Source organism: Balaenoptera physalus (genome assembly GCF_965194825.1).
Source record: "Balaenoptera physalus genome assembly, chromosome: 2".
In the NCBI taxonomy this organism is placed as follows: domain Eukaryota; kingdom Metazoa; phylum Chordata; class Mammalia; order Artiodactyla; family Balaenopteridae; genus Balaenoptera; species Balaenoptera physalus.
Window position 1 is genome coordinate 148,690,253 of NC_138883.1, and position 25,749 is coordinate 148,716,001.

General features: G+C 59.5%; 1 protein-coding gene and 1 long non-coding RNA gene across 8 annotated transcripts in view; both read left to right on the top strand.

The window, feature by feature from the left end:
- LOC309654623 overlaps positions 1 to 25,749 on the top strand; it is a 457,474-nt gene that overhangs the window by 300,394 nt on the left and 131,331 nt on the right. The window lies entirely within an intron of this gene.
- The window catches only part of APBA2 (amyloid beta precursor protein binding family A member 2), a 233,541-nt gene that overhangs the window by 205,218 nt on the left and 2,574 nt on the right, over positions 1 to 25,749 (top strand). For 4 of the 7 annotated variants that reach the window (XM_082448669.1, XM_082448668.1, XM_082448671.1 and 1 more), the window contains 8 exons: positions 2,602 to 2,747; positions 3,478 to 3,513; positions 5,549 to 5,635; positions 11,411 to 11,596; positions 15,287 to 15,466; positions 16,316 to 16,528; positions 17,969 to 18,088; positions 24,285 to 24,425. In XM_082448669.1, coding sequence (XP_082304795.1) covers positions 2,602 to 2,747; positions 3,478 to 3,513; positions 5,549 to 5,635; positions 11,411 to 11,596; positions 15,287 to 15,466; positions 16,316 to 16,528; positions 17,969 to 18,088; positions 24,285 to 24,425 — 1,109 coding nt within the window. The remainder of the gene's footprint in view (positions 1 to 2,601; positions 2,748 to 3,477; positions 3,514 to 5,548; positions 5,636 to 11,410; positions 11,597 to 15,286; positions 15,467 to 16,315; positions 16,529 to 17,968; positions 18,089 to 24,284; positions 24,426 to 25,749) is intronic. The other 3 variants (XM_082448673.1, XM_082448672.1, XM_082448674.1) reach the window with 3 other exon arrangements.

The window sequence follows — 25,749 nt, forward strand, 5'->3', positions numbered from 1 at the left end:
ATCCCAGCTACAGAAAAATAGGATGGGAAACCATCAATTTGAACATTCATTGGGGGACATTGTGACTTTCCTGGGTTGCCTTTTTTTTTTTTTTTAACTTTTTTTTTTTTAAAGCTGTTACACCTAGGTGTGACAGTGATGACAATGTTACAACTAATAGTATTCTTTTTTCTTTAAATGATTTATTTATTTATTTATTTATGGCTGTGTTGAGTCTTCGTTTCTGTGCGAGGGCTTTCTCTAGTTGTGGCAAGCGGGAGCCACTCTTCATCGCGGTGCGCGGGCCTCTCACTATCGCGGCCTCTCTTGTTGCGGAGCACAGGCTCCAGACGCGCAGGCTCAGTAGTTGTGGCTCACGGGCCCAGTTGCTCCGCGGCATGTGGGATCCTCCCAGACCAGGGCTCAAACCCGTGTCCCCTGCATTGGCAGGCAGATTCTCAACCACTGCGCCACCAGGGAAGCCCCTTGGGTTGCCTTTTTAAACACTGAAAGGGTGAGATTATAAACCTGCCAGGAGCTAGGTCCCCACCAGGCCCTCCAGCCCCTCTCTCCACACTCCCCACCCCTCCCCCTCCCCCCCTGGAGCCCAAAGCCCACTCCCCCCAAGGCTGCGGAGCACTTTGACCTCCTCCAGATCCAGCCAGGTCAGCTGCTTGTGAAGAACCTTCCCACGGAGATGGATGTGGTGGGGAGACCACGCTGAGGGATCTGTGAGCTCAGTGGGGACCCCACTGAGCAGGTCGTCACCCGAGAACGAAGGTGCAGCTTCACTGACGCGACCCCAGGCCGACCCTGGATTCGGGGCAGGTTTCTACACTTACTCTCTGAAATGTTCCTTCTCTTGAAACCTCAGGAGAAGATATGTATCTGGGGTGCCTGCAGGAAACCCGTACGTTATGCTTTCACTCGAACGAACCAGCTCCGTGGGCTGGAGGTGGGGGAGAGGAAGGGTCCTGGAGGGGAGGGATGGGGTCGCAGGTGATCCTCAGGCCCCAGGTGGGGACCCCACTGCTGCACAGGAAGGCGGAAGGAGGGCTGGTCAGACGCCCACCGCACAGGACGCGGGTGTGTCTGGGAGCAGAGGTGATGCTCTGTCCAGGACACACAGGAGGGGCAGCGGGAAGTGCAAGAGGATGGAGAAAGGTATGAAATAGCCGTGCACAGAGGGGGAGGGAGCGCTTCCCAGAGGAGCCCGTTAGGTTTGCCAAGGAGTTCTGAGGGCATCCAGGGCCATGAATTTGTAATGGAACCACTTTGGCTTGCTGGGGACTTTTTCCAGCCAGAGGAAGCCTGGGTAGAGTTTTGCTAAATCTCCGGGGCAGGCAGACAGGATGTGAGGCGAGGAAGCTGAGGGCTCGGGGCAGGTGGTGTTGAACTGGTGGATGGTGCCGTCCACTCTGGGTGAGTGGGTGGTGTCAGAAACAGCGGTTGGAGGTGAGACCGCAGAACGCTGGCGGAGGGGAGGGTCAGGAGGGGACTGCTGGCCCTGAGGGCTTGGGGATGCAGCATAGCCAGCCCTGTGGACACTGGCATGGCTCCGGGTGGCCTAGCTCAGGAAGGAGGGGAGCCTGAGAGCCAGGACCATGGTCCCCGAAAGAAGGGCTCTGGCTGGAGGTGGGCAGTGAGAGGGAAGAGGCAGGGAAGTGAAGAACGTGGTCGTGGGCCTGCGAGCAGGGCTGAGCAATGGCCTCCAGGTTGGCAGACTGTGGACTCGGGGCCACATCCTTTGGCCACCAGTTGCGTGTGTGAAGCTTGGCTGGGGTGCAGCAGGCTTGCTCACACACACGCTGCCTGGGCCTGTTTTGGTGCTCCAGATGCTGAGGTGACTAGTTGCAAAGGGATAGCAAAGCCTAAGATCTTTGTCTTCTGGCCTTTTACAGAAAAGATTTACTGGCTCCTACCTAGAGAGGCCTGTCCAGGAGACAGGAGCCACTAGCCACGTGTGGCTATTGACATGTCAGCTAATTAGGATTGCATACAAATTTTTAAATTCAGTTCCTCTGTCGCACTAGCCAACATGTTCAAGTTCTCAAAAGCCACATGAGGCCAGTGGTTCCAGTATTAAACAGCTCAGAGATGGAACGTTCCGGATCATGCTGTCGGCACCTCAGGTCTCAAGGCAGCCGATGGAACAGGGACCACGTCACCCAGCCTGGACCTGGGGTGCATGGCATGGGAGGAGCCAGACAGGCCTTGTGAGGGGTCTGCAGGCTCGCGGGAGCCCCAGGGCACAGAACTGGAGAGCGGTGGGCAGTTCCCATCACCGTCCGGAGTCGCCGAAGGCTCTGGGGCAGGCATGGAAAGGTTGGGGAAAGGGCGCCTCTGGGGTTGCAGCAGACGGCTGTCCCCTCGGAGGCCCAGGTGCCTTAAGTGACAGCTGCCTGGCTCCGGAATTATCCTCCTGACACCAAGGGTGCAGGGTTTCCTGGCCGGGTGTTGATTCTGTGCAGTTACTTGTACGGTGCGCTGTCGGTAACGGGGGCAGGAGCCCCGCCCCCCGCTACTCCCTGCAGACGGGACAACGGTTCAGCCTTCTCCCGTGGCCCCTGGCCCCGCTGCCTTGCCTTTGTCCTCCAGGGCTGACAACTGTGCCCCCTTCAGTTCCAGGGCCCTGTGAGCCAGAAGACCTCATCGATGGGATCATCTTTGCTGCCAACTACCTGGGCTCCACCCAGCTGCTCTCGGAGCGGAACCCATCCAAAAACATCAGAATGATGCAGGCACAGGAGGCCGTCAGCCGGGTCAAGGTAGGGGCGGCCCAGGAGCACCCGGGTTCCCTGCAGGGAGCACTGGAGCGGGATGGGTGACACGGCCCGCTGTCCAGCACTGACCCCACAGCCCTGGGTGCGAGAGTGGGAATGTCTGAGGTGCCTGGTGGGGCCGAGGGAGAGTTTGCCTTGGATGAGAGGACACGGGCTGGGGACAGAGAGGCTCCATAATGAGGAACTGCCACTGGGCCCCCAGGACACGTGATTTTTAAAACGTAATTGTTCCGAAGCATTCCAGTCACGTGTTTGTATAGAGCCTCTCATCCCATTTTGACCGCCTCTGTATCTTTAGTGCCAAAGTACTTGCAGAAAGGGAAGCAAAAAAAAATCATACGTTTTATTTAAATCTATGACCTCAAGAAAAACTCTGACGCACTTGCAGCTCTCGGTGCGCGTCATTCGGATCACCTGGGTTTGAAGGGTGGGTGCAGCCGGGCAGGGGGAGGACAGGACCAAGTCAGCAAAGCTGATGGGGTCAGGAGGGAGGGGTGGTGGTCTGAGGAGGTGCCCCTCTGGGCAGTCAGGGGTCTCCCTGCGGGGTGAGGAAGGATGTCAGCCCCTCCCCATCCTCACCGTACTCTGACCTCCTCGATGGAGGGGGAGGGGCTTCAGGCACGAGCCCCGCGCGGTGGTTGGGAGAGGGCAAAGCAACCTGGCCTTCCTTCGGTTTGCGCCCACCTGTTTTTCTTTTCTCTTTCACGCTGCTCAGAGGATGCAAAAGGCTGCTAAAATCAAGAAGAAAGCGGTGTGTAGGATGTAGGGTTTGCTTGTGTTTCTGTGGCATGTCCTGTGCAGGGGGAGGGGGCTGGGGGGAGCCCCAGGAACAGAGACAATGTGGCAGATGGGTTTTTCTCTTCCTTTGGTAGGTCAATGCTAGACTTTTGAATGAAATCACAGACACTTTTTTTTTTTTTTAAGCCGCCCACTTACAGAAGCATTTAATCGTTGCCCTTTTTTTCATTTTTCTTTTTTAGAGTCTCCATGAGCTAGAGCACAGTTACTGCCATGACGTGGCCGTTTTGTGTAGACGTTTTTAAATGTGGCATTTGATGCGACCATGTGATGCGTTCAGTGCCTAGGGCCCCTGTACAGAATTAATTAAATCGCTCTGATATTTAGACTCATTAAGTTTAATTTACTGAATCGGGATGATGAGAAATGCAGTCTGCCCAAGGGGTGCTTTCTCTATTGAGAAGCTTCTGGAGCATGGGCAGACTTTTAAAAATCTCGGGTCGACCTTCAGTTGTTTGTTCATCAACCTGGTCGTTTAGTAAATGCTGGGCATGTTTTAACTATCCCCCTGATGCAGGAAGTATCCAGTGCTCTGTGTCTGGATTTTGCTTGGGCAGCAGGAGAGCTAGTCCTCTGTGCCCACCTGGAACACCACATTCTGGTGGTGTGGCCAGAGGACCCTGCCCGGGGTCTCCCTTCCCGCTGCAGTGAGACCTCCCTCCCTGTGATGCTTGCTGTTTGCCCAGGGGCCTCTCCTGGGATGCCTTCAGCTGCAGGCGAGGAAGGAACTCACGCATCTGCCTCCACCCAGGCCACCTTGTGCTGGGTGTCTCCAGGCACAGTGGAATAAGCCTGGCTTTGCAGACCTGCAGTGGGGTGTGCTTCCCCCAAGGCGATGGCCCCCACCCACAGTCACCCTGTGCCCCCCTGGCAGCTGGAGCGGGATAGTGTGGACCACAGCCTGCTCCTTGGGTCTGTAGTCCGGAGAGCTCAGAGGGGTCAGTGTAGGCAGACCAGACCTTGGTGCCAGCCAGGGCCAGCGGTTACCTCCATGAAGAATTGTTCTTTCTCTTGGCCAGGAAGATGCTCAGGGTCATTGCCAAGGGCCCCTTCACTGATCTGCCCGCAGCTGGCCAGGCAAACAATGATGGGAGGGTCTCCATGACGGACCAGTGTCCCCAGCAGAGAGTCCCCACCCCAGGGATTTGCTGGTGACTGTGGGGGTGTGAACCCCCAGCCACAAGTGACCACAAAGAAGAGGCTCCCCCAGTGACCAGAAAGGAGTATTTATCTCGGTGGAGAAACCCAAGAACTCGCATGTCACTGCCACTGCACAATTAGTAATTAGGATCCCCTGTGACAGGCTGTCCCAGTTTAGGGCAGACCCCGAGCAGTGCACTCAGCTTCCAGAACATTCTTTTGCACATTGCTCCAGCCGTATGATGGGTGTACCCAGGAGATGACAAAACGGGCATCTGTGGGATGGCTTCTCCAGGTCCTGTGAGGGCAGCGCCCCGTCTGGTTGAGGTCTTGCTTCCTTAGGGTTTTTGCAAGCTGGACCAATGCTGCTGGGGGTTGACATGACTGTGGCTTTAAACTAGAAGAAAATGCAGATATGCTAATCCACCTTCTTGGAAAAATCTCTTCCCCTTTACCTGGGGATACTTGGAATCCCAAATCCAAGAAATGTAGCTCCAATCCACAGACCCTGTGTAGCCGCTGTGTTCCGGAAGGGTGGGCAGGCAGGCCCGCTTCTCCGGGAGTTGGCGGCTGCAGTCTGGATGCTGCGACACAAGCCCCCCAGCGTCCGGCCCCCTCCGGGCTCAGCCTCCTGGAAGCGGTCCCCCCTCCCACTCCTGTGCCAACTGCCCTGAGAGAGCTCACTCCGCTGGGATGTGCTGGGGAGGGCTGTGTTTAGACTCCCATGGCTGCTTCTGCTGAAGAACTTCTCCCTCTAGGGGCGCTCAGGGTCCCTCGTGAGATTGTCAGGCTTTTGTTTGAGTTAGTTTTTTTAAAGGTTTGTAACAGTCTCCACCATCCTTTCTTAGAATTCTGAGGGGGATGCCCAGACGCTGACTGAAGTGGACCTCTTCATCTCCACCCAGAGGATCAAGGTGTTAAACGCAGACACACAGGTGAGCTTTGGAAGACGGAGCTTTAAAATCCTGTGCAGGAGCTCCCAGGAGAGCCAGGTCGAGCTGCAGACTCCCTCTGCGCGGGTGAGACGGCGTCCCCGGGACAGTCCCCCCGGCCCCTGCTGTGAAACGTAGAGCAAGCTGGGGGCGGGCAGCAGCCTCGGGCCGAGTGGGGTGAAGCTGGCGATTTGGTGTGCACAGCAGCAGGGATGAAATAGAGACACCATGAAGGGGAGCCGGGTAGCGGGGGGAGGGCGTGTGCTCACCATCGGGATTCTGGAACGGCCCTCTCGAGGCCTGTGCGTGCGGGGCTGGGAGATGGAGCTGGAGGATGGAGATCCGGGTGGCCTTCCGCACCCCCCTGCCCTGCCCCAGCCCGGCGCGACGGCGCTCCAGAGGGGAGGGTCCTACGATTTTCTGCCTGTAAACCACGTGCCCAGCTCGTGTCTGACCTCAGTTCTTCTCATCTTCCTGTGCCTGGATCTGTGCACAAGCTTGCCGTTGTGGGGAGATGGGCAAGCAGACAGCAGAGCCAGATGGAAGGGGCTGGGAGCTGGGTGTGGGCAGGGGCACGGTAGATGAGCTTTGCAGTGCAGGAGAGAGGGAGGTGGCCGAGGACAGAGATGGGGAAGGGCCCCACTCGTTCTGGGGACGGGTGAGGCCGGCCAGACGCGGGGTTGACGGCCCCTTACTTCTTGCTGTTGGCAAGTGGTCCATATCGCGACGCTGAGTATGTGGGCAGCCTGTTCCCCAGCACCCTCTGCCCGATGGTGTCACATCCAGCAGTGACCTTGTCGGACTCAGTTACAACGTCAGAAATGCAAACTGGTGATTTTCTCTTCTGTTCTGCTTCCAAGTTTTACTATCTAACGTGCTTCTGTGCAGAAGAGCTTCTTTTTTTCTTTTCCCCTCTTTTTTTCTCTCCCTTTTTACTGTGGACTCCCAGATTTTTTTTTTAAACTTGTGTTATAATTCCTTATCATCGTTATTCTCTTGGGTGCTCAAATCACCCAGATCTGTCCAGGGACTTCCCACTGGGCCCTGCGCCGTCCTGGCGGTCTGCCTGTGGTCTCGGAACACGTTCCTGAGACAATGAGATGTTCTCCGCCCTCCTTGCACTCCCTGCCCGACACCTGGAACCGGCCATTCTTCAAGGAGCCGTGGTTCCTGTCCATGGGGAGGGACGCACAGAAAGAGACCTGGGTGCTGGCTCTGCCCATCATTGCTGGGGGGCCGTGGATCCTGGGCCCTAAAAATGAACCGAGCTGGACAGTATCTGTTTTTAAAAGCCAAGAATTCATACACGTGCCTCCTATTTGAGACCAGCACCATAGGGTCCTGCTCACCTGCCCCCTACTCCGTACGCACCCTGGTCCCACAGTGTAGACCGTGGCTCCTGACTCCCTCAGTGTGTTTTCTCACTTGGTCTCTCCTGGGGTGGACCATGCCCATCGCTGGGCTGCTGGGAGGAGCGCAGCTTGGCTCTCAGGTCGTGGATGAGCTGGCTGTCACCCCTCAGGACCCAGTGGGTGGGAAGACCTGACGTGTGGGGAAAGAGGAGGCTGCAGGGCGTGTCTTGGAGTCGAAGTGGCACCGTGACGTGCTCCCTCCCAGCCCCCGTGCCCTGCCGTCCGCCCGCCGTCTTGGCGCTTCCTCCTCACCGGTCTGTCCCAGCGGCCAGGCCTATGCCTTGGCCCTCTGATCTTTGTGTCCAGCTGCCCTGTCCCCCGTGGGGCCTTGCACTTGGCGAGAACTCAGGGAGCCACCCAACCGGGTCAGGCACAGGACACTTCACAGCCTCGGGCTTTGTTTCCCGATCTTTCGTGGGCAAACTGTCTGGGCCAGATCCTCCCTCCCGCCCCCCAGCCCTCATCCCTCATCCACCCACCTGTCAGGGTCCCCGAGACCACCCCAGGTTCCATAAGTTGATAAGAGGCCTCAAGGGATTCAGCATATAGTTGTACTCAAGGCTGTGATTTACTACGGCACCAGGATACAGAGCAAAACCAGCGAAGGAGAAGATGCCTGGGGCTGAGCCCAGGGAAACCCAGGGTCCTCGCCTGATGGGGTCACGCAGGATGAACTGAACTTCCCAGCCGCGAGCTGCGACAGCACGTGTGAGATGTGGGCCATTGGTAGGTAAGCTCGAGAGTGTCAGCGCCCAAGGTCTTTACTGGGGGCTGGTCACATAGGCACCTGTGCTGTCTGCCATGCACCAAACTCCCAGGCTCCTGAAAGCAAGCGGGGCTCAGGCTGGAGCACACTGCTTGCCCAAATGCCTCAGGCAAGGTGAGCCACTCATCTCATGTCGGGAACCCTCCTGAAATCCAGGTTCCCAGACGAGCCGAAGGCCACCTGCAGGCAGGCTTTCTGCAGACAGTGTCAGGCCTGTTCTGTCAGCCCTTCTCTGATGCTCCTGCATCAGCGGAGACTGGAAACTGGGCCCATCCCTGTGAACTTGAGGCCTTGGACAAGTTTCTGGACATCTTGGAGCCCTGTTGATTCTCAGAGGAGAGCCCGGCGCTGGGGCCCTTGAAGGACAGATGAGGCAGCTCAGAGCAGGGCTCACACATGCCAGCCCCTTCCCCTCACTCCTCCCTTCCCTCCTTCTGGGTCTTTGGTGTCTGAACAGGGCCCGGGGACAGGGCGTCCGTTCCCGAGAGTGGGCAGAGCCAGAAGCCATGATTTCCTTTGCTTGCTCATTCAAGGTCGGTCCTTAACACACGTGGGCTTTCCATCCCGCCAGCCGCAGCATCGTGGCCAAGTCGTGCACAGCCGCTGCCCAGACCAGCATCTGTTGGCCGGTGCTCACCTCCCGGGTACAGAGCAGGGCTGTGCTGTGGTTTTGACCACCTGTCTGCGCTGGCTCTTTGCCCTGTTGTGTTCTTCCTGAAGCCTTGCTTTCTCCACGTCGGTTCTTGGGTTCTCTCCAAGAGTCCTGACTGCATCCCAACCACCATAGACCTCCTGGCATCTTCTCCTTCTCCCACATGCTGTTCTCTGCCCGCATCCTCTGTGGAGGGCTGGCTGGACCCCCATGGTCGCAGCTCCTGCCCTGGGGAGCCTCTGGTGGCTGCTGGAGGTGCCCGTGGCTCCCCAGGTCTTTGTGGACAGGAATGTTCCAGAACCACAGAGCAGGAGACCTCAGGGTTTTCAGCCTATGCGGGCTGCCCCAGGGACGTGCTACTGATGACTGGGATCCGGTGTGGAGGAGGATGTGCCCCTGATCTCCAGCGGGTCAGATGTCCTGGGGAAGCCCTAGACTCCCTAGGGCTCAGGTTCATGGCCATTGGGTCGGCCGAGCTGTGCCAGGCCAGGGGAAGGGCAAAGCGAGGACGGCATCCAGGACCACCAGGACAGGGTCCTCGATGGGCAGCATCTCGCTGGAAGTCCCGGGCAGGAGGCAAGCTGGTCATGGTCCTTCTTACCGCCCCTCCAGTGGTCTTTGAAGTTCAACTTTAAGAGTCCTCCCCCTTCTCTGGTTGAACTTCACCTCTGCTCATCGGAGGTATTTAAAGAGTGTTTTCACTTCCCGTTTTCCAGTGGAAAGCCCCCGTCGCTCTGTCCCATCGGGCTCTCCTCACTGTGGCAGTTTGCGGCGTGGTCGGTGCCCGGCCTCTTGCTCTCTCTTTGTTCCTCTCCTCCTCCCGGCGTTCCTGTGCATCCTCGCAGCCGCGGCTCCCCACGTGGGGAGTACTCGTGCTTCAGGGGAAGCAGCTCCCTCCTGGGTCTGCTCCCCACCAGCGGGGAGGGTCTGCTCCTCCCTCCGTGCCCACCCACCTCCTCTGCGGAGCCTGGTGGGGAGTGAGGGCTGGTGGCCTCATCCTGCATCTGCTTTGCAGGGAGCAGGTCTCCTGTGGGTTGGTAAGCAAAGCCCCACCATTGCTGGAGCCCTGTCCCCCTCACCTGAAGAGGCCCTGGGGGAGAGAGAGAACTCGGGGTGTTTGCACACACGGTTGGGAACTAGATCTGGTGGGATTGCTCTCTGTTCTCTTCCATGATGGAAACGTCAATGACTTTTCTTGCTGGAGTACAGCGGGTGTCTGGCTCATTGCTCGTAGCGTTCTTGACTGGGAGGTCAGGGCTGGTGGGAGAAGCAGAGGTGCCCGGCTCCCAAGGAGCCCCCATCTCACTGGGCAGACGGGACACACCTGGTTCCCTGTGTGCTCAGGAGAAAATGCTGGCCGCCCTGAATAAGACAGGCCGGGTTCCCTGTCTGCACACCCTGGAACCTCGGAACTGGCCTTGGGGAGAGGGAAGGTCATGCAGGGTTAGCTGGGGGTGGCGGGTGGATGGTGCTTCCTAAAGATGAACTAACCGAGCACTGGCCCCTGCAGGCTTTGGGGTCACCGAGAGTGAGGAGAACAAGAGCTGGGAAGGTGGGTCAGAAAGGTTCCATGAGCCGTGGCCTGGCTGCCTGGCCGAGGTGTCTGGGGTAGCCTGGCCAGTCGTGGGCACCGTGGATCGTTTGAGAGTTTGCTCCGAGGTCGCTGAGGATGAACTGGAAGCGTGGTGGTAGGAAATTGGTTTGACTATAAAATAAGAAACGTTAGCAGAGGCGCTGGGAGGCAGGAGCAGATGCAGAGACTCTGGGAACTCGAGTGGCCGGTTGGGGCAGGAAGGGGACGAGGCCACGTGGCGGGCGGCCTTGTCTGGGAGGAAGTGGGCTCTGCCACTGACAGGTGCTCGGAGATGGGGAGAAGCTCATTTCTGACACCTGGGGGTTGAGTCAGGTGTTTCTGAAAGTGGCTGGAAATCAAGAGATGCCGAAGAGCCACCTTCACTGTCCCATTTCCAGCGGCCCCTCCTGGAAGGGGGTTCTTGTGGTTATAAATCCCCCACCATCCCCGCGCCCCGAGTTGGCCAGAAAACACAGCAGCTCCAGGAAGGCAAGTGTGCAGAAGTGGCTTCTGTGAGGAAGACAGGGGCTGCAGAGGTTGCAGAAATGCTCCATTTTCTTTTCTGGAAAGAGGACAAAGGCATAAAAGACCAGCTGATTAGTTTCTCAGAGCCTCTGTGTGCAGCCTTGTTAGGTAGGGGTCCCAGGAATGATGCTTGGTGGAGATTTCTGCCAGATGACAAAAGCCATCGAGAGTGATGGGCCCGCCAGGGCCCCGGGGGGATTGAAAGGCTGCGGAGACCCATCCATCAGAGTCAGGCAGGCTGCCTCGGGACCCCCTGCCCAGGCCCATGCTGCTTGGGCTCCTGGGACGAACTCATCCCTGGTAAACACTGGCTCTGGAGCCTTCCTCCTCTGCTTGGCAGGAAGTCTGGGCCAAGCGCCCGCCTTGCAGGGAGAGGCGCCTTCTCCAGAGCCACAGACGGCCTCCAATCGGGTGGGGACGGGCCTCAGCTGCTGCCCCTCCCCCACAGGACCGGGATCCCCACCCAGCATCATGCCCCCACGAGCATCATTTTGGAAGCTGCAGGGCTAAGGTGAAGGCACATCACCTTGACTGGGAATCACCGCCCTAAAATGCTCTGTTCACTGGGGCAGTGGCTCTCTACCCAGGAGGCTCTGTCCCTCAGGGCAGATCTGGCCACAGCTGGAGATCTTTGTGGTCGTCACAACTTGGGACGGAGGAGATGCCACTGGCGTCTAGTGGGTGGGGGCCAGGGATGCTGCTAAACGTCCTACAGTGCCCAGGACACCCTCACAGTATGGAATGGTCCCGCCCCAAACGTCAGGAGTGTCGAGGCTGAGAGCCCCCAAACTTGGGTGTTTTTTAGGGCTTGTTCCCTGTAACGCAGGCCCTCTCATGCCTCTCCCGGCAGGAGACCATGATGGACCATGCCCTTCGCACCATCTCCTACATTGCGGACATTGGGAACATCGTGGTGCTGATGGCCAGGCGCCGCATGCCGCGCTCAGCCTCCCAGGACTGCATCGAGACCACCCCCGGGGCCCAGGAGGGGAAGAAGCAGTATAAGATGATCTGCCACGTGTTTGAGTCCGAGGATGTAAGTAAATGCTCGGGCATGATGTTCCCCTCCCGACGGCCCAGGCCCCATGGGCTCCATGGTCCCAGGAAAGCACGTATAGGATGGGGATCCTGTGCCCCATCATGGACGCTTCCAGTGGAAGTGGTGATTTTTCTAACACTCTGAGTTTGCAGAGACCATGAACACAGCTCTGTTTCGCTTCATGAAATACATTTTTCAGGAGCTGTTTGTAAATGGAACCGTAGTTAAATATGCCGAGGAGCTCTTCAACAAGGTCCTTTAACAAAACCTTGTTCTCCCCAAATAAAGTAGCCCTTGACTAACTTTTCTGTTGAGATGAACGCCCCACACTCCAGGGTTGCAAATGGGGAAGCGCCTCTGCTTTTGCTCATGGCCATTTCAGGCCATAAGAAGTTGGAAAATCCAGTGCACCCTTGGACAACATGGGTTTGAACTTCGAGGGCCCACTTACCCATGGACCTTTGTCAGTAGTAGATGCTACAGCGCTACACCATCCGCCTTGGTTGACTCCGCGATCATGAACCGCGGACACGGAGGAATTGCGGGTACGGAGGGCTGACTGTAAGTTAGACACAGATTTTTTTTTAGACTGTACAGAGGGTCACAGCCCCTAACCCCCATTTTGTTCACGGGTCAACTGTAATTCTGACGTTTAAAATACTGCAGACTCGCTAAGAGACCATAAGCCCTTTGACTCCTTCCTTGGATGGGATGAGAGCATCTTTCTGAGCCTGGAAGAGGGAGAAGGGGACCGGGGAAGGGAGCTGCAAGGCAGGAGGTGAGCAGGGTCTCTGGGCTGCCCCCCCACGGCAGATCTGATTCAGGATCACGCAGGAGGCAGCAGCTGAGCTGTTCTTGGGGCTGTTGCCAGAGCAGGATTTTAAAAAGTTCTCTCTCCTCCATGGATGCTTGGAAAGGGCATTCTCGGTTACCAAGGGACTTGAGGGTGTGTCAGGGACCCGGAGCAGTGGGGAAGGGTCCCAGTGTTTTCATGTTTGAATGCAGGGTGGGTGGAGGCAGTGACCTTTTTGCTGAGAAATTGAAGTCACCTACAAGTGCTTTGAAGCAATGACACATTTATTGGAGAGAAAATTTACATACAGACTCACTAGTGCACACACGTGTTCCTTTCACCATTATACAGATGTCTGTGGACACCTGCCTGGGAATTTTTGTGTGGCTCATGTCTCGAGGAGTCTCAGAGACCCGGCCTGGGGGGATGTGATGGGCCCTGGAGAAGGGCTGTGGAGATGGGCAGGTGAGGCAAGAAGCAGGCCAAGTGGCAGGGGGTGAACAGTCTGCTGGCTCGGGGAGCAGGAAGGGGCTCCGAGGTGCCCACCGTGCCCTGGGTGCTGCTGTGACCTGAGTTTCTCTATTCCGTGGGAGAGAAGGCTGAGAGCAAAGGTGTGGGCGGGGCTCCAGGTGGTCCTTCAAGGCACATGGGAAGGATGGGCTGGGAGGGGCGCGAGGGGATGGAGCAGCCATCCTGAGAGTCAGACCCTGATGGTGGTCCCATCAGGGTCCGACTGCTGCTGGGGTGAGTGAAGGATCCAAGGGTCCAGTGAGAACAGAGGGGGACACCTGGAGAAAATGGAAGGTGGCCATAAGGACCCTGGTGGCCCTCTCAGAGTTTCCGTTTCCCTTCTGTAAAGTGGAGGGCAGTGCAGGTGAGCCAAAGAAGTGAAAGGGCTGGGGGGTCAGGGCAGCCTCCCCCGCTATTCACCCACCTGCAGGAGGCCCCCTCTGAGTGCCAGCCTCCAATGCCAGCCCCTCGGGGAGGCCCCCGTGACGCTCCCCACCTTTCTGGGCTCACAGCCTTGGCTGTGACCTGGGGGCAGGGGCGATCCCTCAGGACTGGCCCCAGCTCAGGTGGCAGGGATGCCAGGACTCAGGGCAGACGGGGAATGGGAGACTGCAGCCAGCCGCTGGTGGGAAGATGCCGAGGTTCCCAGACTGCGTCCCGTGGAGCCTGGGCGTGGACCTCCTTGTCCTCCCAGGGGCTCCCCCAGGTGATGGGCCCCGACTGGGCAGAGCTCAAAGGGGAGGCTCAGGGCAGTGGGCAGTGGGTGGGGAGAACGAAGCTATGCTCTCACACCCCCTTCCCAGCAAGGGGACCCCAGTCAGAGGAAGATGGACCCAGGGGCCTGGGGGCAGCTGGTGTCAGCAAACCTGAGACTCCAGGTCTCAGGGCACATCAAGGCCGCCGGGTGGCCCTCAGTCCTCCACCCTCCATCCTGGGACCAACCTCCTCCTGGAGGCCCCGATGGATCCTCAGCTTGGCCTGAGCCTCGGGCCAGGTGCCCTCCAGGACCTGCCACCGCGGGGCTGCCTCCACCAGCTCCATACACGTCTGGGCCAGTGGTGCCACCTGGTGGCCCCGGGGCTCCATGCCTGTGGCTGGTTCTCCCTTTGAGCAGAGCTGCCAAACTGCCAGGACGCTGCTCCTGGGGGCGGGCAGGGCTTGGTCCTGCCTAGTGGACCCGGGCTTCCCTCCTGCAGTCCGTTCGGGGCCCAATTTGGGAGGGCTGTCCGGTCTAGAATCGAAGGGCTCCAAGCTCTCCCTCTGTTATCCAGCCCAGCCCGCTTTTTTCACAAAGGCTTATTCATTTGCAGCCCGAGAATCATGCAGCATGTAGAGCAAGAATGGGCTTCAGGCCAAACCCCTCAATTCCACATATTTTCAGGCCCTGTTGACCCGAGGTTTGCTGAGGGGTCCCGCTGCTCTCCCCCGGCTGCCCGGCTGCCAGGGTGCCTGACGTGGCCCAGGAGCTGGGTCCTTAGCCCTCACCTCCCATGGTCCTGTATCTGCACACCAGCAGGTGGCATGTAAGCTTTGGCAGTGACTGTTCAGAGTTCGGGCCTCTGCAGTATCAGATGCAATCCAGTCCATAGAAGTAAGTGGTCCTGTTGAAGTAGACAGAAGTGATTTGCTCCATGATTTGCCCTGTGCTGGTGTCCCCAAGGTCGCATGCTTCTCGTTGGCCTCAGCCTGACACATCCACACGCCCCACGAGGGCAGCTGGGCACACATCCTGCCCGCACCCCCCACCCCGCCGCTGGACTGGGTCCTCTTGCTCCAGAGAAGTAAACACTGGGTGGGTGACTGACAGTCTCTGTGATGCTCCCCAGAGGATGCACCCCCCAGTCTGTGTTTGGAATAGGATGGGTGGGGGACTGCCCTGGCGGTCCAGTGGTTAGGGGACCACGCTTCCACTGCACGGGGCATGGAACTAAGATCCCGCATGGGCCAAATAAATATATTTATTTAATAAAAATTAATTTAATTTTAAGTAAGTTAATTTAAATTTCATTAAATTAATTTAATAAAAATTAATAAATATTTAAATAAATAAAACACATTTGTTAAAAAAAAGAAAGATGGGTGAAAAGAAAATATAGTACAGTCGCCAGTGAAAGCAACAAAACTATGATCATTAGCAAATAATTCATAATTTCCCCAGACGTTATTGGAAACTGTGCTTTGTCTTAGGATGTCTGGGATGTAAGGGAGCTCGGGTGGGGGCAGGCAGGGCACCAGCAGCAGAAGGGCTCCCCCGACAGAGACCCGGGCCACGGTCTCTCTGTGGCTCCTCGGAGCCCAGGCAGGGGCCCCCGTGCAGGCTGTGCCGTAGCCCCCGCTCGGGGCCTGTGCGCCTGCCCGTCTCCATTGGGCGCCCCTCCCCACAGGCTCAGCTCATTGCCCAGTCCATCGGCCAGGCCTTCAGCGTGGCCTACCAGGAGTTCCTGCGGGCCAACGGCATCAACCCCGAGGACCTGAGCCAGAAGGAGTACAGCGACATCATCAACACACAGGAGATGTACAACGACGACCTCATTCACTTCTCCAACTCGGAGAACTGCAAGGAGGTGGGTGCCCGGGGCGGGGGGCACAGCTGGCGGGCCGGGCGGGGTCGAGCCTTCCTGGTGTGGGGCCCCTGCCTTCTCAGCGAGCACTTGCGTGGGAAACGCGGTGCTGTTGTAGGGAAGAAGCTGCTGACGGTCAGTCTTAAAAGGACCTTGAAAATGTGCCTTTTAATGCCGCTATTAGATGGGGGCTCAGCCCCCCGAGGTGTTCCTGGAAAGCGTGCAGGAGGCGTCCTGAAAATGGGGAACTTGGGGTTCTGCCCAGGGTGCTGGGAAGCCGCCCATAGTGAAGCCTTGGCAGGTTCCGGTGGGTTTGCTCAGGGGTCCTAGAAAGTTCTCCTGAGAAGAGGAGCAAATCCCTGGAGGTGGCCTGTACCCTAACTGCTTGGGAATGAGTGAATGATCCTGGCTTGTTGCTGAATGAATGAATGACAGGCAGCTTTCTGTGAGTGACCCGTGAGGCAGAGAGAAAATGGAAGGACTTTTCCAGACAAGAGCGGGGGCCGGGCTGGGTGTGCATCTGGACTCTGAGAACGCGTCCCTCTAGCCTCCGTGGGTCTGGGAGGGTTGGGGGTGGGAGCCGGGACACTGGAGCCGAGCTTGGGGCTAGAGGAGGGGGTCTGTGCTCCTGGTTCCCAGGATGGTTGGGTAGGTCCCAGGAGGGCTTGGGAGCCAGATCTGGACGGGGCCAGGGAGACAGCAGCCTGGCCGAGAGGACGTGGCCTCAGTTCTCTGAGGGCAGGGCAGGCACCTGGCCCGGCTCGGGCTGGTCCTTCTGGGGTGCTGGGCAGAGGCCCAGCCCCCAGCTCCCATCTCAGGTGGGCCTCTCTTACCCTACCCATTTCCTTGCAGCTGCAGCTGGAGAAGCACAAGGGTGAGATCCTGGGTGTGGTGGTGGTGGAGTCGGGCTGGGGCTCCATCCTGCCCACCGTGATCCTGGCCAACATGATGAACGGCGGTCCGGCTGCCCGGTCGGGGAAGCTGAGCATCGGCGACCAGATCATGTCCATTAACGGCACCAGCCTGGTGGGGCTGCCGCTCGCCACCTGCCAGGGCATCATCAAGGTGGGCGCGGGGCCCCATTTCGCTATATCCTCGCTGCTTTGTAATCCCCCCTGACCCACCAGAATGTGGAGCCCAGAGAGACCCACCCAGTGACTTTGAACCCAAGACTGTACCATGGCCCTGACATCAGAGAGGGACCTGGGCTGCCCCAGGTGAGGGCCGAGGACCTGTAGATGTCGGGTGACCAGCTTGTCTTAGTTTGCCTGGGACTTTTCGCTGACAGTCTCACCTGCTGGGCAAACAGGGAGGTTGTTTCCCCTGCCTGGATCTGAGCTGGGAGGCTGCTCTCACCATCTGACCCGTTAGCCTGCAGGTTCGGGAGGTGCAGACCCTCCCTAGAGAGGGTCATGCTGAGGGGACACAAACAGGTGGCCCCTGCTTGTCTGTGAGAGCCCCCTGGGCTGAAGCGTTGGGCAGCCATCCAAGGGGACCTCAGCACGGTGGTGCCTTTGCTCTGTTCAAGGGTCCAGACAGTGGCTCAGCCTACGGGGGGCCATCTGTCCCGTGGCTCATTCCCTCCAGCCCTGCTGTGGTCTCGGGGCTGGAGGATGGGCCTCTGTTCTCCCTTGTCACTCAGAGATGAAGGTCCTGTGAGCGGGCTCCTGAATCTGGGGACCCAGTGGGTACCGTGTAGCTAGACAGACAGACAGACACAGAAGAAGCCTTCATCAGAGGTGCCAGAGGCTTGGCCAGCCGGGACCCTTGCTCTGAGGGCTGCAGCTCCTGGGGCAGTTTCTAACCTGGGCTCTGATGGGGCCGCGCGCGCGCGCGCGTATGCACACATGTGCACAGAGGAGGAGCTCCCTGCTGCTGCAGCCACGTTCAGGCTGGGCCCCTTCCCCTCCCCCCACCCAACCCCAGGACCATGGCCGCGGCATCCACTGTCCTCTGGGGCCTGAGGTCTCCCTTGGCCTGTCTCGGCACAGACACCAGAGCCTCCTGCTGACAGATTTCCGCTCTGCCGGCCACACCCTGTCCTCGCCCCACCCCCAGCATGAGAGTCCATCACTGGAGGATGCTTTGTTTTGAGGAAGGTGCCCCCACCATCTTCCCAAACAGGAAGTCCTCCTGCACTCAGCATGGCCGGGGCCCCTCCTGGGCACCGCCAAGGGTGACCTGGTGCCGGCCTCTTAGTTGTGCACAGGGGCGCTCGGAGCCTGGCCTTGCCCCCAGGGCAGCTTTTTTTTTGGCCAGGTCAAAGGGCACACCAGAGCACAGGGGTCACGGCACGCACTGCCACCTGGGATGCCCGGCACCCCTGCATCCGGTCAGGGTGATGCCTGCATTCACGCACAGAGGGACACCGGGGCTGAGAGGGGCCTGCCTGGCTCGGTCCCCCAGCTCCCGGGGCTCTGCCCTGCCACTGGCTCACCCAGGCCCCTGAGGTTGTCCTCCCCGCGGCATCTGAGACCCACTGGGCCTCCCATTCCTGCTCTGCAGGGTCTGAAGAACCAGACACAGGTGAAGCTCAACATCGTCAGCTGCCCGCCGGTCACCACCGTCCTCATCAAGCGGCCGGACCTCAAGTACCAGCTGGGCTTCAGCGTGCAGAACGGCATCGTGAGTCCGCTCGGCCCTCGGCAGCCTCCACCGTGCACGTGGAGGGCCTGGTGCAGGGAGCTGGGGGGCAGCTCTCCGTCCCTCCAGAACCGCTCCTGTCTGATGGGGCAGGTCCCAGCCAGTGGGCACGGCTGCCAGCAGCCAGGCCAGGCAGGGCGGGCGGGCCGGCGTGTGGTCATGGCATGGGTCCCTCCAGCCCCGCCCTCGGCACCCTCGTCCCAGTGGTGGCTGTTCTCTGCAGACCCCTGCTCTGGAGTGCAGAGAGGAGCCCTCCCACCCCTGCAGTTGGGACCCGCAGCCGATGGCAGTGTCAGAGTCACTGTGTGCAAGACACCCACCCACTCATTCATTTGTTCATTCATTCATTTGCTCATTCACTCACCCATTCAGAGCCGTGTGTGAGGTTCCTGAGCTGTGTCAGGTGGGGCTCCAGCCACTGAGGAGGCAGGAGGGCCTCCAGGAGGAGGTAATGCTGGGCTTGAATGAGTGCTGGTCTGGCCAAAAGTCTGTGCCTGTTCCTCAGGCCGGAGTTCTTCCCTCCAGAGTTCCCACCTCCTCTTCGACCTGTGTGAGCTCTGTTTCCTGGGTCGTTTCTCCTGCAAAGGTCCCAGTGGGCAGGGATGTGGCCACAGATGGAGGACAGAAGAGGGAAGGCCGGTCATTTCCAGATTGCTTAAGCCAGCCCAGAGTGCTAAAAAGCCAAGGAAGAGATTGTGCGGTGGATGGGGGTGGTGTCAGGTTGAGGGGGAAGACGTGTGTGTCCCTCCACGGTCACAGAGGGGACACATCGGGAGAACGTTCTAAAAACAGGACTACAAATGAGACAGAATTTCCCCCGTCACTACCTGGTGCAGGAGTGTGGAGCGTTTACACGGGGCTGGGGAGAGTCACAGGACATCTCTGTCCCCTCTGGGTTAGGGCGCACCTGCTGCTGTAACAGATGTTCCCCGGATCTCAGCGGACTGAGAGCTGATCTGTCGTTCGGGTCACAGTCCAACATGGGAGGGGGCTTCGCGCCACAGGGTCGCTCAGGGGCCCAGGCTCACCCTCCCCCAGGGCGCTCTTTGTCTGACCAGCAGCTGCGGGGAGACGGGGGCGTAGATGTGGCTCTTGCCATTTCTGTCTACATCCATCTGGCCAGACAGGGCTCAGTCACATGCCCCACAAACACAGGGCTGGCCGGGAAGGTGGTCCAGCTGGTGCCCAAGACGAAGAAGGAAAGGGTGTGGGTGCATCTGAAGCTGACGTTGGCCGTACCTTCCCAGCTGTGTGACACTGGGCAAGTCACTGAAGCTTTCTGGGCAGATTGAGAAAATCCATGAAGTACACCGAGACCTCCAAGGAGGGCCCACTGGGCCCAAACTCTGCAGAGAAGAAAGGCCCCTTGGCACCATACCCAAGCACAGGGGCCCGGCCAGGCTGTCTGCACCCCCTCAGAATTTCTTTCCGGAACATGGCATCTGCCCCGGGAGTTGGCCAGTTGGTGGTCCAGCTGGCACCACCCTGCCCGGCTGCTCTGCACACACATGTGCCCGGGGCTGTGCAGGAGGTTGCCCAGGGTCCCTGCCTGCAGCTGCTATGAGCACCGTGTGAATGGGCCTGGACCCCAGGCCCGGGGAGCAGCTGGGCGGGCCTTAGACCTGCGCCTGACACCCTGAGCCACCATGCAGGGCCTGCCTGGGTGCCGTCCGCTGGACCTCCCTCCCTGGGGTGGGGGCAGGTGAGTGGTAGGGAGGACTGTCAGTGACCGGCAGCCCCTGAGATGGGCCCTGCTTGTGTGACCCTGAGGGCTGCCCCTGCCCTGCTGGGCAGCCTTGTGGGGCCCAGGCTCTCCCTCCTGCATGGCCCCGGGGAGCTCGCCATCCAGGTGGGCCTGGTTCATGGTCTTTGTAAGGTGCAGCCTCTGTTCCATTGCAAGCCTTGCAGGGGGACGGCGTGATGCATCAGGGCCGGCTTTCCCCTCAAGGCCAGGCTCCTGGGGGGTGGCCAAGGGCTTTGCCTGTTCTTGGGGCCTGATGCGCCCCACCCTCCAGCCCGACAGCAAAATCCTTCCCCTGCAAATACTTCCCTCCAGCCTGTTCATTTTAATCCTCACTACAGCCCAAGAAGGAGCATGGGGGCTGGTCAGGAAGCTGGGGCACAGAGAGGTTTAGTAACTTGCCCTGGGTCACACAGCTGGGGAGGCCGCGGGGACCGAGGTGGGGAAGGGGGAGGAGGAGACACAGGGAAGGGGGGCTCTGCCTAGAGTTTTGTGGGGGCTGAATTCAAGCGAGCGGGAGAGGAAGGGGAGGCAGTGGAGAGGACAGGTGTGGGGTGGCCTGAGTGTGACCTGGCCCTGAGCTTTCCCTCTCAGAGATGGGGGAGGGGAGGCTGGCGGGGGTGCACCCCTGGGGAGGTACAGGAGGGGTCTCTGCGGCGGGGGTGTGCGGGGATGTTCCCAGGTTGGTATGAGTGGCTGGGAGGCTGAGGCCAGGGGGGCTTCCCAGAAGGTTTGAGGGTGTGGGGTTCAGGGTCACAGCAGATCTGGGGTCTGGAACTGGGGAAGTATTACCCCCTGATTCTGAAGGCAGCGTTGCCAGGCTGCCCTTCCCACGTCACAGGTGTGCACACAGGGGTCCTGGTGCCGCCCACTGCTCGGTGCCTCTGCTGCTGGTCCAGGGTCCGAGTCCCACGGTGCGTGCTCTTGGGGCCAGCTGTGGACGAGGAGCCGCGTGGCCCCCAGCGCCACCCGCCCACCAGCTGGCATCCTGCCTCTGTGAATGGGGGTGCGCGTGCTAGGGGCCAGGAGGCAGGGGCCGTGGTGGCTCCCGGGGGCTTCCTCGCCCTGAGAGCACCCGGGAGGCCGTGGCTGGAGAGCAGGTGGCGGAATGCCAGGCCGGAGGTGGCGTTTGTCAGCCCCAATGCAGACTCGCTGCCGTTTTCTGCCTGATGCCTCCAGAAACGTTGCCTGTGGCAGGTGCCTGCTTAAATGTCTGGGGTGAGCAGTTAGGTGAAGTATGTCCCAGCGCTGGGGCGTCAGGTACATCTGGGTGCTGTCAGGTGAGAGGTGAGGCGAGGGGCCCTCTGTCAGTGTGCGCACACCGGTGCGTGTGTGTGTGTGTGTGTGTGTGCGTGCTCACTCGGGTGCGTGTGTTTGGGGGCTGCCAGCCTGAGCACTGGCCCCGAGGATCTCAGTGTAGTTTGTCTTTTCTTTAAAACAAGAGGCCCTGTGGCTGAGAAGCTGGATTACCTTGCGAAATCTGCCCCTCTCTCCACCTTTTCTTTTGGCCCCGACTCTCTCCTAGAACATCTGCTTTTCCTGTTTTTGTTTGCTTTTTTTAATTGTGGTAAAGTACAACTAACGTGAAATTTACCATCTCAACCATTTTCCAGCGTGCAGTTCAGTAGCGTTAAGCACGTGGACATTGTTGTAGAACCAATCCCGAGAACTGTTTCCATCAGCAAATCTGAAAGTCTGTTCCCGTGAACACTGACTCCCCACCTCCCGCTCCCCCAGCTCCTGGTGACCAGCGTGCTACTTCCTGTCCTGTGAAGTTGAATATGACGTACTTAGGTACTTATGTCATTGAATATGACATACTTAGGTACTTATGTCATTGAATATGACATACTTAAGTACCTTATGTGAGTAGAATCATACGTTTTTTGTCCATCTGTGACTGGCCTGTTTCACTCAGCAAAATGTCCTCAAGGTTCATCCACGTCGTAGCACGTGTAGCAGGATTTCCTTCCTTTTTAAGGCTGAATCGTGTTCCATTGTGTGGAAACGCCCCATTTTGGTTGTCCGTTCCTCCGCTGATGGATACTTGGGTTGCTTCTACCTCTTGGTTACTGTGAACCGAGCTGCCGTGAACATGGGCGTGCAGGACTTCTGGTTCTCCAGTCTGTCTAGTTCCGTTGCTGCAAGACTTGTAGGCCTGCTGGGGCGTCTGTCTGGGGTGTCAGTCCATCTGTCTGTCAGTTCTAGGAACCGGGAAAGGCCACCATCCGGCCAGCTCTTCCTGCAAACCTGGGGCTTCCCTCTAGAGCCCGTGTCTGTGCGTGGGTCTGGTTAGGGAGGGCATCCCCTGTCCCCATGCACAGATGAGGACGCAGGAACAGGGAGCTGAAGGGACCTGCCCCAGGCTTCCCGCTGGGCAGTGGCGGGGCAGGCGTTGGCCTGCACGGCTGTCGTGGGGAGCTTGCCCTCTGCCCATATCAGATGCTGGAGTGCGCGGTCGGGGTCAGTGGGCAAGCGCACGCGTGGACCTGAGCCATCTGTGAGCTGGGCAGGGGCTGTCCTGTTTGCATCTAGGGTCCCGGGTGTCAATAACCAAGCCACAGAGGTGCCTACAAGGCCCTGTCGTGGCCAGCCAGCCGCCTTTCCTCCCACTGGGACTGCAGGGCCCGCCGAGCCCAAGGATCACGTGCGCCCCGCAGATAAGTTCCCCGCATCCCTGGAAAAGTCTGCTGACCCCTGAGTTAGTCTTGCACAAGCGCTTTTCCCATTTTCAGCTTCATTACGCCCGAAGTACAAGGCATTCGTTTGCAGACAGGCCCCAACTGAGCCAGTTAACGCTCCTTCTAAATGGACCCCTCCTCTGTGTTCCCACAACACCATGGAAGAGATCAGGACGTCCCCAGCTGGGAGACACCAGCGTTCCTCCTGAGAGGTGCACCCTGAGAAATTAGAGCAGCCCAAGGCCCTGGGTTCTGGGGGCACGCCTCGTTTTGGAAGGCCAGCCGCCCGCTCTGGGATTTGCACACACACACACAAAGAGGATCTGGAAAGACCACAAAACAGATGACGTGGGAGTCCTGCAGGGGTGCCAGGGCCAGCCTGGGGTCAGTGGCCTTTCAGCCTATCTCAGCCTTCAAAAGTTGCCAGGCCAGTGCCGAGGGAGAGCATGGGCAGGTGGGGTGGAGGGGTCCTGTCTGGGGGTGGAGAGTCAGCCCCTAGCCAGTGGAGCAGCCCGGCCAGGGCTGGGAGGGGAAGGGGCTATGACCCAGGTAGGGGCCCCAGGCGGGGGCGGCGTTCAGCACAGGGCGTGGAGGAGGCCTCGCAGCGTTGAGCCTCGCGGTGGGAAGGGAAGAACACCAAGTCTGGGGGAGGGCTGGCCGTCCTGCCTGCACCTGCGCCTCCTGCGGGCAGGCCGACCCTTGACCTTGCAGGATGCTGACCAGAATCGTACGACGACCCCTCGAAAGCCCTGAAAAGCTCCTGGTGGCATTTTTGGGTTGTTGAGGAACCCGTACAGACCAAGGCCTCCGTGGGTACAACGAGGCTGTCAGGTGATGCGGGGTGTCCCCCGGGCACTCGGGGACAGGGTCCCACCAGCCTGGGCCTCTCCTCCCACCAGACTCTGGGCTCGGCCTTCCTCATCCTCAAACACGTCTGGTACAGGGCAGCCTTCAGGCAGGACGGCTGGGATACTGCTGCAAGGGGCCCAGGGTAGAGGTGCCTGGCGGGGGTGGACAGGGGAGACCTCCAGTGCGGGTGTGGTTGTTCTCGGGCAGCCTCGGCCCCGGGGACGCTGCCGTCTGCCCTCGGCTGGGGGTGGATGAGAGGCCTGGCGCCCTGCCTGCCCCCTCCCGCCCCAGCCTCTCTTGCTGCAGTGCTTTCATCCCACCCCCCTCCCATGGCTCCCACCAGGTTCCCGGGACCCCCCCGGGTGCAGCTACCCCCCCACCCCGCTCTCCATGGGCCCTGGGGCTGCTCGCCCTGCCTGCTGTCTGCATGGGCCCCACCTTCTGACACCCAATCTTTCATGGATCTCACACACATGGGGGCTGCATCATCTCTTTCCGTTTGTCGGCTGGTGAAATCACCACCTCCCTGTGACGGGGGGAGCAGTGACCGGCTTCACTGGAAAGAGGAGCAGAGTGGCTGCTGGTGGATCTGCCAGGATGGGCTTTACCTGCACACCTCCCGGCCTCCACACCCCTGACCCAGGAACAGAGGCCCCGGGTGGTGGGGGGGGGGCAGATTCCAACCAGCGAGGGCGGGTGGGGGGGACGGGTCTCCCATTTTCAAACACATTGCAAACCGTAACCTCCCAGTTGGTGAGTCAGCAGACGGCATGTAGGAGTGTCTGCCCTGGGGCTTCATCCTGTGTGTGATTGATTCTCCTCCCCATCTTTGGGGACTGGAGGTGACCTGCGAGCATGGCGGGGACCCTGTGCTGACCCAACCACCCCCCGCCCCCATGTCACTTAGATCTGCAGCCTCATGCGCGGGGGCATCGCGGAGCGGGGCGGCGTCCGCGTGGGCCACCGCATCATCGAGATCAACGGGCAGAGTGTGGTGGCCACGGCCCACGAGAAGATCGTCCAGGCGCTGTCCAACTCGGTGGGAGAGGTGAGAGGTCACTGTCCGAAGCCAGAACCAGGCTCTCGGAGCCCAGATGTTTCCATGGCCGACATCTAATCCCCGAGGGCGTGTATAAGGTGCTGGGGAAGCACCCCAGAGCAAAGCCTCCCTTCTTGGGAGAGCCTGTCCCTGTGGGGACTTGGGCACGTCTGCTGGCTGGCGTGCTCCCGCCTGGACCTCCGTGAGCCTCTTCCAGGGGCTGCGTCAGCTGAGCACGGCTGTGTCTCCCACGGGGGAGCCTGCTGCAGGCGGGGTCTGGCATCCCCTCCTCACCCCAGGTAACTGTGGCTGATGGGATGGGGGTGGGCATGCGCAGGCCAGCCCTGCTGTGCTCCCCTCTCCCACTCTGCTGGCTGTACCCCGCCTCCTTTTCTGCTTCTTTCTGGCATCAGTGCAATGCCATGCCAGCGTGAGGGTGGACGGGGTACAGAGCGGGGAGCTCAGGAGGGAGCAGGGTACCTCAGCGGGGGACGTAAGATGCTGGGAGTGGGGCTACCAGCCCAGTGCTGGGAAGGAGGCCTCCCCAGTGCGGAGGTGGGAGTGTGTAGGTGTGTGGGAAGCGGGGAGTCAAGGTGAATGCGTGAGTATCTGCCTGGGTGAGAGCAGCTCAGAAGGGGCAGACAGCGCTGAGAGGCAGGTGACATGGGACGGCTGTGAAGGCAGTTGCCGGGCGGGGAGTTTAGGTTTGACTCTGAGGGTGGTGGGGACCCAGGGGCTGTGTGGGGAGAGGGCATGGCTTCCTCTTTGGAGGCTGGTGGGGGGAGTAGGGTGCTGTTCCCTGAGGGGCCTTCGGATCATGTCCGGTCAGGACACCTCTCCTGGGGCCACGTTGACCCACTCAGTACTTTGTGAAAGTCCCGAGGCCGGGGGAGGAAGCCTGTTTCCCTGCATGGGTGGTGGCAGACAGCGGCTCTCAGGAAGGAGGGGGCCAGGTAGGCGCCATTAGCCTTCTCTTACAAATGGTTTCAAAGAAAGGAAAATCCAATTGTCCTAAGTAGATGCCTCGAGACAGCCACCCCGCTGGGGCCATCAGCCGGGCGGGGGAGCTGGGCTGGGAGCGGGAGAAATGCGTCCGACTGTCTGGACCTGAGGTGAATGGGTACCAGTCAGGCTGGACCTCAGGCCCGGGGTGTGGGAAGCCGTTCAGCCTGGGCGGACCTCGCGCTGGACTGGCTGGTCCTGGGAGATGAGCTTGTCTGCCTGTGTTTCCCATCATCCCTGAGCACGTTTGGAAAATGAGTCACCCGTCAACTAGACCTGGTGTTTTGCTGTGCCTTGGGGGTGGGTTTCAGATTGAGGAATTAGAATTAAT